The 13,605-nt window shown below is 45.9% G+C and overlaps 1 protein-coding gene across 1 annotated transcript in view; it reads right to left on the bottom strand.

Annotated features, from left to right (window-relative positions):
• ADCY1 (adenylate cyclase 1 (brain)) overlaps window positions 1-13,605 on the bottom strand; it is a 95,482-nt gene that overhangs the window by 56,943 nt on the left and 24,934 nt on the right. The window contains exon 3 of the mRNA XM_011983278.1: window positions 350-468. Within this exon, the coding sequence (XP_011838668.1) occupies window positions 350-468 (119 nt within the window). The remainder of the gene's footprint in view (window positions 1-349; window positions 469-13,605) is intronic.

Here is a 13,605-nt window from a genome sequence, read left to right as displayed (position 1 = left end):
ACCTCCACCATCACCTCCCCATCTCCACCATCACCCCTTCACCTCCTCCATCACCTCCCACATCACCTCCCCACCTCCACATCTCCACTATCACCTCCTCACCTCCACTACCACCTCCACACCTCCACTATCACCCCCTCACCTCCACCTATTACCTCCTCACCTCCACCTATCACCTCCTCACTTCCAACATCACTTCCCCACCTCCACCATTACCTCCACACCCCCATTCTTTCCCCACCTCCATCCATTCCTTCCCCACTTCTGTCATTACCTCCCCACCTTCACCATTACCTCCACACCTCAGTTTCCCAGGCTCCCCGCTGTGCCGGGTCAGCACCAGCCCTACCTCACATTGTCGTGCCTCTGAATGTAAATCTTGTGGAAAATCCTGTCAGGGGGCTTCAGGAAGTCCTCCTTCATCTCCATGGCAACGTTCCGGGGCAGGAGGCTCATGAGGAGCCGCTCCTGGACAGAAGAGAAGGGACCGGATTAGACAGCAGGGCCCCCTCCCTCCACTCCTCCTCACCTCACCCTCCCTAGTAAGGGTGCCTGGTCTCTGAGCCTGGGTAGGCCCACGTCCAGGCCTGGACTGCCACTGAACAAGCAACTCCCTCCAGGAGCACTAGCCAGGGCTGGCACAGCCTCCCCAACACCCAGGCCTCCCTGTGGCGCCCCTCACGTTACTCCCTGGGCACACTGCTGAGTCTTGACCTATGTTTCAGCGAACAGCAGGGTTACAGCTGCGAAAACACTGCTGTCTCCACCAGGGCCCCAACCTGGCCTCTCTCCCTCCCCCTACTGCTCCAACAACACCCCAGAAAGAGTCTTCCACATTGGCTTAAAGAAACAAGCTGTCCTCCTGAGGTATCCAGAAAGTCCCCTTGTTCTTACACAGATAGGCGGCCTAGGGGACCATGTGGCATTCTTTCTTGGTTTTTGTCTTCTTATTTCTCCCTTAGCTGTGTAAGTCAAGCATTTTCTTTTTTCCCCCAAGAGAAAAGAATAAATGTTTGGATTTTTCAAAACAAGCTATGCCATCCTGGAGAGTCTTTTCCCCTTCCTAGGCCTCAGTTTCCTTGTCTGGACTGAGGGAGTAAGTAGGACTTTGATTCTCATCCTCCAGTTGGATGTTCCCTGACCCCAACCCCAGCTGGCCCTTGACCTGTTGGGCACACCCCTATGTCTGAGAGACCATGTTCCAGAAATATGGTGTGAAGTCCCCGACTCATCCCTCAGTCCCTCCCATGCCCCTCCCATCTGCTTTGAAATGAAAAGCAAAAGAGCAGAGTTTAAATCTTACATAGAATCAGGTAGAACATCCCACTGACAAGCGAGGAAACAGGCTGGAGAGGGGAAGAAGCCCCACCCCTCCCATCGTGCCCTCCGGCTCCGAGCCCCTCCACAGCGGCCTGCCTTGCTCAGTGCCAACAGCATTCCCTCCCTCTGAGGAGCCTCTGCAGGAGCCACGCAGGCACCCAGCACTGAGATGCTTCCGCCTCCTCTCCATCCTCAGCCTCGCAGGCCTGCCTGCCGGGCACAGCCCTGGGAGTCTCTCCTGCGTAGGCTACATCCCTGACCCAGGAGCAGCCGCCATCCTGTGTGACTTTTTCAGAAGGAGCACAGGTGCCCAGACACCTTCACACTCAGGGGCCACAGGAGCAGCCACAATGAAAATAGCCACCCACATCCCGAAAGCCCAGCTGGCCACGAGGGCCTCACCCCTCTGCTCCACATGGCAGATAGCGTTCCATGTGCACAGCCCATTTTACAATGGGAGAACAAATTTGGTACACTTGAAGTTTCCCCTGGTAAGTTACTTCCACATAAACTCCGGAGGAGAAAGACCAGGTCCAGCCCTGCCTGATGCCAAGTGGGGCTAAGTCTATGTCTCAGCTGCCTGAGTCCTGGCCCCAGAATCTGTGGCCTGGAGGTGTGCCCTAAGCAAAGCCAAAGTCTACACTGAGAACCTGCCCCTACCAAGGGTCCCACTGCAGTCCCCACCCGAGCCCTCACTATAGTCCCCAAGTAGCTCCCATGAAGCTCTGCCGCAGCCACCATGTGGCCTCCACCTTGGCGCCCACCTTGGCTCAGGGGATGACAATATCTGAGGAATTGAAAAATGCAAAATACTGAACTCCAAGGAGAACAAAAATGTGACAGGTGATGGGGGAGCATCCAGAGTCACAAGCGCTGATCCCAGGAAGGAAAGAAAGGCTGCTGAGAAGCCCCTGGCACACACCCCAACTTCCTGCACATGGCCCCCAGCATGGGAGACTGGAGCTCATGTGGACTACTCAGCCGTGGCATAGGGTGCTGCAAGAACCAGCTGTGGCAGAGTTACCCAGCCATCAGCTGGCTGTCCCCAGTAGCCCTGCTCCACTGCTGGCCTCACAAGAGAGCCCCTTATATTCACTGGGGTTCTTGGCTACCTGGAATAAAGATCATATTTTCCAGCCTCCCATGCAGCTAGATATGGCCAAGGAGACATAACTTGAAAGGTCATGTGGAAAATTTGGAAATGTTCCTTAAAAACATATTGTTCTAGCAAAACCAAATAATCTTCATTAAAAACTGGGCAAAAGACATGAACAGTCACTTCTCAAAAGAAGAAATACAAGGAGCCAACAAACATGAAAAAATGCTCATCATCACTAATCATTACAGAAATGCAAATCAAAACCACCATGAGATACCATTTCACAACAGTCAAAGTGGCTATTATCAAAAAGTCAAAAAACAACAGATGCTGGTGAAGCCACGGAGAAAAGGGAACATTTGGTGGGAATATACTGCTGGTGGGAACGTAAATTAGTTCAGCCACTGTGGAAAGTAATTTGGAGATTTCACAAAGAACTTAAAACAGAACTGCCATCAAATCCAGCAATCCCATTACTGGGTAGATATCCAAAAGAAAATAAATCATTCTACCAAAAAGGCACATACATGTGTATGTATATCACAGCACTATTTACAATAAAAGACATGAAATCAACACAGGTGCCCATCAATGGTGAGCTGGATAAAGAAAATGTGGTAGGTATACACCATGGAATACTATGCAGCCATAAAAAAGAATGAATGATGTCCTTTGCAGCAACATGGATGCAGCTGGAGGCCACTGAAGTAACACAGGGACAGAAAACCAAATACCACATGTTCTCACTTATAAGTGGAAGCTAAACATTGGATACATATAGACATAAATATGGGAAGAACAGACACTGGGGACTCCAAAAAGGGGGAGACAGGGAAGGAGGGAGGCAAAGGTTGAAAACTAGCTATTGGGTACTAGTATCTGGGTTATGGGATCAATCGTACCTCAAACCTGAGTATCACACAGTACATTCACATAACAAACCTGTACATGTACCCTCAATCTAACATGAAGGGTAAATTTTTTAAAAAAAAAAAAACAGCTTGTCCCTCTTCCCTTCTTCTCCTGCTGTTGTTGGGAACACAGTCGTAACAGCCAGATCTCCACCTACCATCTTGGTTTAGGAAGACGAAGGCAACACACTAGGGACACAGGTGGTGAGCTGGATGGAGACTCCTGAGGGTTTCATGGATCACACCTGTCGTACCACCATAAAGTGCCTACCCTGGAATGTATATGTAAGACAAAAAGAGCTATGTCACTTCTGTAAGCCACTGTCACATGACATTCCTAAGGACAACTGCATTTCCAACCAAGGGCTCAGCATTAGCTCCGTCCATTGGATTTGCAGCAGCACCTAAGCCAATATAAGTTAGTAACCACAGACTAAGGTACAAACCCTTTCCCACAGGAAGCAAGCAGCCATCTGATAATACTCAGCACTCATTTCTGATTAAAAAAAAAAAAAAAGACGAAATAGCTCATTCACATTATAAATATTCCACCTGAAATGCACATCCAATCTCAAAACCCTCAAGGCCCAAGCAGCAGTAAACATTAGTGCCAAGAACAGATCACGTCAATAAGCTCTAGCCAACAAAATAATTTAAAAACCCAGAAATCAAAAGTATAAAAGCTAATATGACTATGGGTCATACAAAGTACCCCAGTGTCCTATGAAGGTTATATAAACATCTTAACGCATTTATCTTGATTATCAAAATGTGACTGACTTAAATGTACTCTTAACAAAAACTAGATATTTCAGTGACAATTGTGAAGACTCTACTTCTGGGAACATGGAGAAGTATTTTTCCCTATTCCTCCTGCTGAACACAACTGAAAGTCCTGGATGTTACACATCAAACAAGCAAGACTAAAAGTCAGAGGGAAGAAGGCAGAAATCTTGAGACCAAGAAATGACATAAAGGTGAGTTCCTGAGGTTTCTTTAGCCTCATATATGCCAGACTGAGTGCTGGAGAAGTGGTCAAGTCAGCAACACCAATAGGCACAGACCAAAGGAAAACACAACAAAAGCACCTCTCTTCAGCCAAAGGCCCAGGACTGGGCAGCCTCACAAGAAGAAAACTTTCAGACATAAACCTACCTACTCCAGGCCAGAGACACTGAAAACTCTGTGCCCCAGCCCCACCCACTCCCAGAGTGAGCCAAGCCTTTCTTCTCCACCTGCTGGTAACAAGCATCCCCCAACTCTGAGTCAGTGGGAACCAAGGGGATCTCATTCTCCTCCCACGAGTCAGGTGCTATTAGTGGGGACCATGAGGGACTAGAACCCTCACTCCTGCTCAGTAGTGAGAAGGAGCCCTCCCCACATGGTATCAACAGAGGCCCAATGTGGAGCCTAAACTTGTAACTCCATCTGGCAGTAAAGAGACAGCAGCCCCCCTTTCCCAGCCAGAATCATGTCACAGAAAATCATCAAAAACAAAACGTCCAAATAACATACAGAGCTTCATACATAACATTCCAAATGCTTAGGTTCCAGCAAACCATCACTCATCATACCAAGAACTAGAACAAGCTCATCAAGTGAACAAAGACAGTCAACACACATCAGTACCAAGACAGAGATGCCAAAATAACTAATCAAGACTGTAAAAAAACCATCATAAGAATGACTAAATAAAGAACTATAAATGCACTTTAGATATATAGATATAAAAATCTTTTACAAGATAGCAATTCAGCGATATGCAACAAGAAGTATATACCCCAAACACATGGGGTTTAATCCAGGGATGTAATGCTAATTCAAAATTGAAACATCAATCAGTGCTACACACCACATCAACAGAATAAAAAAAAAAAAAACACACATAGCAATTGACATCGAAAAAGAATGTGACAAAATTCAACATCTATTTATGATGAAAACTTTCAGAAAAATGAAAATAGAAAAAAACTTCGTCTTCTTGATAAGGAATATTCAGAAAAAGCCTACACCTAACATTATACTTAATAGTCAAACATTGAATGCTTTCACTGGAAACAAGGCAAGGATGTTGGCTCCCATTACTCATGTTCAACATCTCATGGGAAAGTCTTATTAGTGCAGTAAGTTCAGAAAAGGAAAGAAAAGGCATACAGATTGGAAAGGAAGAAATAAAAGTAGTATGATCGTCTATATGGGAAATACAATGGATGTTACAAAAGCAGAAACAAAAGAAAATTGTACCAAAAAGACTCCTAGAATAAATAATTAAGTTCAGAAGGTCACAGGATACAAGATCAATACACAAAAGTCAATTACATTTCTATATACTAGCAATAAACACATGGACACTGATATTTAAGATACAATACCATTTACTGTTGCTCAAAAATGAAATACTTAGGTATAAATCTAACAAAACATATATAGGACTTGTATGTTAAAAACTGTAAAAGACTGATTAAAGAGATCAGAGAAGATGTAAATAGATGGAGAGACATACCAAGTTCATGGATTGGAAGACTCAACTTAGTAAAGATGTTAACCCTCTCCAAATCGATATACAGTTTTAATATAAATCCTATCAAAATCCCAGCAAATTCTTTAGTACCTATAGGCAAAATTATTCTAACACTTAAATGTAAAGGAAAAGGAATAAGATGACCTAACATAATTTTGAAAATGAACAATAAGGTAGAAGAAATCAGCTTACCTGATTTCAAGGCTTGTTATAAAACAAAAATAATCCAGACAGTGTGATGTTGGTTGACATATAAACACATAAGACAATAAAACAGAATCTAGAATCTACAAATAGACCACACAAATATGCACAACAAATTTTTGACAAAGGTTCAAAAGTAATTCAATGGAGGAAGGGTAGTCTTTTCAACAAATGCTACAGCAACTTGACATTCATAAACAAAAACAAATGACTCTTCACCTAAACCTCACACCTTATGCAAAAATTAAATTAAAATACGTTACAGATTTAAACGTAAAAGATAAAACTTTTAGAAAAACACATAAGAACTAAGGCTAGGCAAAAAGTCTTTAGACTTGACACCAGAAGTACAAAAGAAAAAATTGGTGAATTAAACCTCATCAAAATTAAAAATATTTGCTCTCAAAAAGACTCTACTAAAAGAATGAAATGATAAACTACAAGCTTTGAGAAAATATTCACAAACCACATATCCAAAAAAGTACTGTTATCTAGAACATATAGAGAACTCTCAAGGCCTAGCAATTTTAAAAATCTAATTAGAAAGTAGGCAAAAGACAAGGATATGTTGCTGGGCACATAAATGGTACAACCATTCTGGGAAAGTTTCATTATTTCTCAGTAAACTAAATAGGTAACTTCCATATGACCCAGCAAATGTACTTTTAGGTATTCGTGCCAGAAAAATTAGTACCTATGTTCACTCAAAAACCTGTGCATGAATGTTCATAGCAGCTTTGTTCCTAATAGGCCAAAGCTGGAAACTACCAAGACATTCTTCAATGGGCCAACAATTAAACAAACTGTGATATAGCCACACCACAGAATGCCACTCAGTAATAAAAAGAAACAAATATTGATATATTCAACAATATGGATGAATCTCCAAATAATTATGCTGAGTGAAAAAAAGCCAATCCCAAATGTCTACATATTGTATGATTCCATTTATATGAACTTTTTGAAATTACAGATTTATAGAAACGGGTTAACAGGTTAGTGATTTCCAGGTCTTCTGAATGAAGGTGTTGTGGAGGGAAGTGGGTGTGGCTATTTAAAGAGAACAAGAGGGATCCTCAGGGTGACGGATGTTCCATATCTTGGCTGTCCCAATGTCAATATCCTGGTTGTGATATCGCTCCACAGTTCTGCAGATGTTGGCATTGGGGAAGCTGGGTAAAGGGCACACGGGATCTCTCTGTGTTATTTCTTACAACTACATGTGAATCTACGAGTAGTTGAAAATAAAAACAGTTTAATTTTAACTAACAAAAAAAGATTCTGAATACCGAGAAACTAGAGGCTTTGCATATTCCTGGTAGGGATGGAAAATGGTGCAGCCACTTTAGAAAACAGTCGAGCAGCTCCTTAAAATGCTAACCATAGAGTTACCACAAGACCGAGCAATTCTACTCCTAGGTATTTATCCAAAAGAAATGAAGATGTGTTCACACAAAAACTTGCATGTGATTTTTTATAGCAGTATTACTTTTTATAGTCAGAGTGGAAACAACCCAAATATGTATCAACTGTGAACAGATAAACAAAATGTGATGCATCCATACAGTGGAATATTATTTGTCCATAAAAAAGAATGAAATACTAAAACATGCTAAGATCTGGATGCACCTCAAAAACATTATGCCAAGTGGAAGGAGTCAGTCACAAAAGATCACCTATTATACGATTCCATTTGTATGAAAGGTCCAGAACAGGTAAATCTATAGAGACAGAAAATAAATTAGCGGGTGCCTACGTCTTGCTGGAGGGTAGGTGTGGTTATATATGGAGAGTGACTGCTAATGGATACAAGGTATCTTTGGGGGATAATAAAAATATCCTAAATTTAGATTATTGTATACTAATTTTCTATCATAAGATCATTTGACATATGTATGAAATAAGATTAAGGTGTAATAAGATTAAGATTCTTGTATAATTCTATATAATAATAGCTCTAAAATACAGGAAATAGCATTTAACTGAACTTTATTCAATTGAACAAAGTTTATTTAATTGAACTTTATGGTACATAAACTCAATAAAGATGTTTAAAAAATGGAAAAAAAAATCACAACTGTAGTGGTTTGAGAAGGTGCTGTCCGTGGGCTAGCCCTGTTTAAAAATCCATACTGCATCACTTAAATGGAAGTCTTCTTTCTCTTGATAAATTTCTTCACATGATGAGAACTCAAAATTGTTCCATTTACCTTGTTAGGATAACAAATTGAGTGTGTGCTTTAAATAGCTGCATATTATTTTTGGAATTCTGATTTAATAATGGCATCTGAGGAACAGCCAGGGCTCTGGGAGGGGCCAGCTCCATATGATGGAAGAGGGAGCTGAACTCAGGGATACAAGGCTTCCTGGACAGGATGCAGGCAGAGGAGGAGGACGCTGAGGGTGACCTCCTGTGCCTCTCACCCTGTGCTCTCCAGCTGTGAAAGACACAGACCTCAGGCTAGACCCTTGTTGGGGGCCATGAACACCCTGAAGCCCCCAAGTGGTCTTTACTACCCAGTGGAGCTACACTTCCAGCCCATATCCCCATCCTCTCCAAGCAGAAGGAAGGCAGAGCTCACGCTCACCAAGCGAGGACCTGTGACCACCTCCACCTCAATTTGCTGCCTGAATGCCTCCTCCAGTTCCCACCTCCCTGCCTCTACCTGGCAAATCCCTACATGTCCCTCAAAGCCCTGATCATTCTTGCTCTTCCCCATAGTACGTCCCTATTCAGTTCAGTCAAGGCCGCCTCCTGAAGCCCTGGCACTGGTCACTTCTGAGAGCATCTCTACAGCCAGAACAGCCCTGGTATCCTCCGCCCTGCCCCAAGCCTGGTACCCTCCACCCTGCCCCAAGCCTGGTGAGTGTTCTCAGCCATGGTGTCCTCCATCCACACTGCTGGTGGGGTTCAGGGCCCTTCCCTTCTCCTAGCACCAACTCCAGGCAGGACACTTCTGGAAGGTGAGGGCCATCTCCACTTGTCCTCACCCATACCTCTCACCCCCAAGTTGACTGGCAAGGTCACAAAAGCATGTGCATGAGATGCACACGCAAAGAGGCCACTGCTGGGAGTGCTGGGCCAAGGAAGCTACAGGATCAATTCCCCAATCACACTCTATCGCATTCATTCACTATACACCTATTAACGAGGACTCATGACTGCGCCTCTACCAACCGTTGTTCTGCAAGGTAAAATCACCAACGAGACAAACCAGAAGGAGGTTGGAAAAAAATAAACAATAATGGCCTCTAAAGTTGTGACAGTGCTGCAAAAAGGAGTCTCCTTCCAGGGTGGACAGCAGGCCCTGAGCAGAGGAGCAGGCTAAGGGTACAGTGTGGTCAGGTATAGATAGCACTGCCCCTCATCACCCACAGACAGCCACACTCAGGGCTGGTATATCCCAGGCCTGGAGCGTCAGGGAGCTGCCCAGCCACAGTCCGTCAGAGCCAGCTGAGAATCTGGCAGGATCCCCTCTCCTGCCTCCTGCCATGTGCAGCTCAAGTAAGAGTGGGGATAGGGGAAAGGGAGGAAACCCAGCAGGAAGGGGCCGTCCCCTAGCCCAGGCCTGCTTGTCCACCAGCTGCACAGGGGTGGCGATGTGTACTTCTATTTGCACTTGGCCATCCAGGGAGCCCAGAGCTGGGCACTCACCACTCCAGGCACACTCATCCAGGACTCACATGCAGCATCTCCTTATTTTTAAATCATACACTTGACTTTTATTTGAAATAAAATAACATGTTGTTTTGCGGCTGCTATGGACTAAATAGACCCTCCCCTCCATATTTATAGGTTGAAGCCCTAATACCCAATGTGGCGACTATATTTGAAGACAGGGCCTTTAGGGAGGTATTAAATTAAAATGAGGTAATTGGGTGGGCCCTGATCCAATGTGACTGCATTCCTCTTCTCCTCCTAAGAGGAAATTAGGAGACACAGAGAGACACCAAGGGTGTGTGCACAGAGGGAAGACCATGTGAGGACACAGGGAGAAGATGGCCATCGGTAAGTCAAGGAGAGGGGCCTTAGATGGAACCAGCCCTGACGATACCTTGATCTTGGACTCTGCAGCCTCCAGAACTGTGAGGAAATACACTTCTCTTGCCGCAGCCACCCTGTCTCTGTTACGCAGCCTGAGCTGACCACACCAGCCCCGGGCTGCCTCCCTCCAAACTTCTGCCCATGAGAAAGACAATTTCTATTTTGTTTAAGCCACCATTTTCCAGGTCAGTTACTAGCAGCCAAACCATATTCTAACTGACGTGCTGTCCCAAGGGGCCACTTTACTCCAGACAGGCTCTCTGAGCTCTGTCTTCCTCAGCGGGCGGGGTCAGAGCCTCCCTTCCCGTTGCTGCTTTCCCCTACTTGCGGCTCTGCTCCCCGGGCTCTTCCAGGAAAGCCTGGTGGGAAACTGCAAAGCTCCCTGCAGCCTGCAGCTGTGTGTGCCGAGTCCCTCACCCTGTCAGAGGTCCCCTCCATGGGTCACTTCATGTCACTATACTAGACATAGCTGGGCCCAGTTCCCTAGTCATCAGAGGGCCAGGCTGCACATGTAGCAGATCTGCCCTCTCTCTCACAGACCACCAGATGCCCACAGCACAGCAGATCCCATGTCCTCATCAGCATGGAGGTAGGCCCTGGTAGGCTCAGGGACCCTTCCTCTCCCAGCCACACCTGGGCTCTATATCTTGGCATGTGGCTTCTGAGCCTGGGCTGTTCCATCAGGGAGAACCAAGAAGACCAGTGTGTCCAGGAGCCACACGTTGGCCACCACCTCCATCTGCCATGCAGACTTCAAACAAACTAGGAAAAAGACAGATGTGGCAAGGCCACTCAAGATGGCTCACACCTTTAATCCTAGCACTTTGGGAGGCTGAGGCGGGCAGATCACAGGAGGTCAGGAGTTTGAGATCAGCCTGACCAACATGGTGAAAACCCATCTCTACTAAAAATATAAAATTAGCTGGGCATGGTGGCACATGCCTGTAATCCCAGCTACTCGGGAGGCTGAGGCAGGAGAATCGCTTGAACCCGGGAGGCAGAGGTTGCAGTGAGTCGAGCTATGCCACTGTACTCCAGCCGGGGTGACAGAATGAGACTCTGTCTCAAACAAGCAAAAACATAAAAAAACCAGACACGTGGCAAACAACTAGGTCCCCACAAACCTCCTCACAGTCCCCCAGGACATGGCCAGAGAGCCTCCCACAGACAGTCCAAGGTGACAACCAGCTCCGGCATCTTCCTCGACAGCACTGGCCACAGAATGACAGGGAGGAGACTCTGGGATTCCCGGAGCTGATACACAGCAAACTGTGACACACAAGCCACAAAAACCAAGCAGAAGGAGGTGACTGGGGGGCCCAACGTGGTGCTCCTGGAGAGTTAAGGAGACTGAAGAACCCAGCAGGCTGTGCCAGCCACAGGGCAACAGGATGCCTCAGCATGGAGCCAGATGTGTGACATCCATGCAGGAGGGGGATGCCTCCAGTACCACTTTTGACGGTCCCCAGAAGTGATGCTGGCATTCAAGGCAGGAAGGAGGCTGGGCAGGGGCTGCTCCAGGAGGCCATGGAGCAGGTCACCTCCACTACCCAGCATATGACCAACAAATTGGGAGCCGGGAGCATTCTAGAGCCTCTGATGCTGACCACAAACACCTTGAACCTCAGTTCCACTTGCATGGGTGTCCTGGCAAAGGCAGAGGGCTGACAGCACACAGGAGTCACGTCGACCCAACCAGGCAGCATGCCCTGCCCCTCGCTCCTAGAACCTGGTGCATGAAACAGCAGCAGGGCAGGGACCAAGCGTCCACCCGACACCCACCCAATCCACTTCAACACCAAGAAGCCAAACCGCTAATGAAAACAGGACTGAGAGAGAGGCTTTCCCTGCCATCTACGTGACAGGCCTCTGTGAGATATGGGAATCCAAGCTCTGTCCTCCCTAATCACCAGCCAGCTTGACCTGGGCTCAGAGAGCGAGCTTTCCATGCTGTGACTGATCAAATTGGAATTGCGTTTTCCTTGAAGTTCTGTCTAACTCATCTGTAAAACCATCTGGGCTTGCTGTTTACTTTTTGATGAGCTTGTAAATTACTGAATCAATCTTTTTAATAATTACAGGATTTTTCAGGCTTTCTTTTTCTTTGGGGATCATCTTTGGTAACTCACACTTTTTCTGGAAATTTGGCCATTTTGTCTCTTTTCAAATATACTGGCATAAAATTATTCTCAGCATTTCCCCATCATCTATTTTTAATCCCTGCTTTATCTGCAGCCTTTCTCATCCCTCATGCTCCTTATTTGTGTCTGCTCTTTTTCTTCTTGATCAGTCTCTCTAAGGCTTTTCTATTTCAAAAAACCAACTTTTGACATTTTTGTTCAGAAACAGAAAAAGCCCTGTTAAAAGAACCTTCACACCCCTTTGGAGCATTTTAGCTGGGTTATTTGTAAGCCTAAAACGTCCGTGTGAGCATTTTTTAGCTGAGGAAGTCTGTGGCCATGAAAGGAAGAAACAGCCACGTGGTCTCCTTGGAAGATCCCGGGCTCACCCTGGCTCTGCCACTGGCGACTGTTATTTGCTCCGTTATCTTTCCTGGGTTATTTAAATTTTCAGGGACACAGTTCTCAGATTTATTAAGCAGAATAAAGTCCTTACATTTCTAACCATGATACAGAGGGCTGAAATTAATTTTAAAGAGATCTGACAACTCAGAAAGAACATCTTGGTACCCTGACCTTCTTCTATTCTGCCCAGACCCTGCAGGCAAGGACAGATGAAGGGCAGGGGCCCACGGTGACCCTTTGTTCTGTTTCTTTGTTTTGCTGTGTTGAGAGAAGGGGTCATTTTAGCTCATTCAAATCCCCCGAAAGGAATCAGTCTCAGGCACACTGACAATTCAGGTAAACCTTTCCTAAGTACAGCAGACAACTTTCCAGACAGACAGGAAGTAGTGCAATGAAACAGGCAAGCCCCCATTCCCCACCCCACCCTTCTCTTTCAGAGCCTCTTGTTCTATGGGCTGCCCTGAGAAGGTAGAGGAAAGGACAGTGAGAGCTACTGTAGTATTTCCCCTCATAAGAATGCTGGCAGAAGCCTAGCCCCTTGAGACTGGCACCTGCCTCAGCAGGAGCAGACCAGACCCTTAAAGCCTCAAAGATTCTGCAGGGCAACCGTAGGCTACTGGAACTAAACAGTACAGGAGGGAAAGGAGAAAGCTCCTATTGGCTGTATCTGTTGTCACCTTCTTCATGGGTTGCTGCAAAAGTTAGCAGTAAGTAGGCACAGAGCACCCAAGGATGCATCCTGGCTGGTAAAAGCCAACACTGGCATCATAAACCAGGAAATTAAGAGGTGCTCCCCAGGGCTTAAGGTGAAGCACACGCTACTACTGGTGTTGAAACACAACTTATCAAACTGGGCAAGAACGATCTGGCATTGGGGAATAGAGGCAGCCAATGTGTAAACAGAGTGGAGAAGAGCGTGACAGCCGGCGGCCTCCACCCCTGGCACTGCCAGGAGGCTCGGAGCAAGGGCACTGCTGCTA

The sequence above is a fragment of the Mandrillus leucophaeus genome, unplaced genomic scaffold (genome assembly GCF_000951045.1).
Source record: "Mandrillus leucophaeus isolate KB7577 unplaced genomic scaffold, Mleu.le_1.0 Scaffold248, whole genome shotgun sequence".
NCBI classification, from domain to species: Eukaryota; Metazoa; Chordata; class Mammalia; order Primates; family Cercopithecidae; genus Mandrillus; species Mandrillus leucophaeus.
The sequence above is the reverse complement of the archived record's forward strand: the minus strand, read 5'-3'. Positions and strand labels throughout refer to the sequence as shown.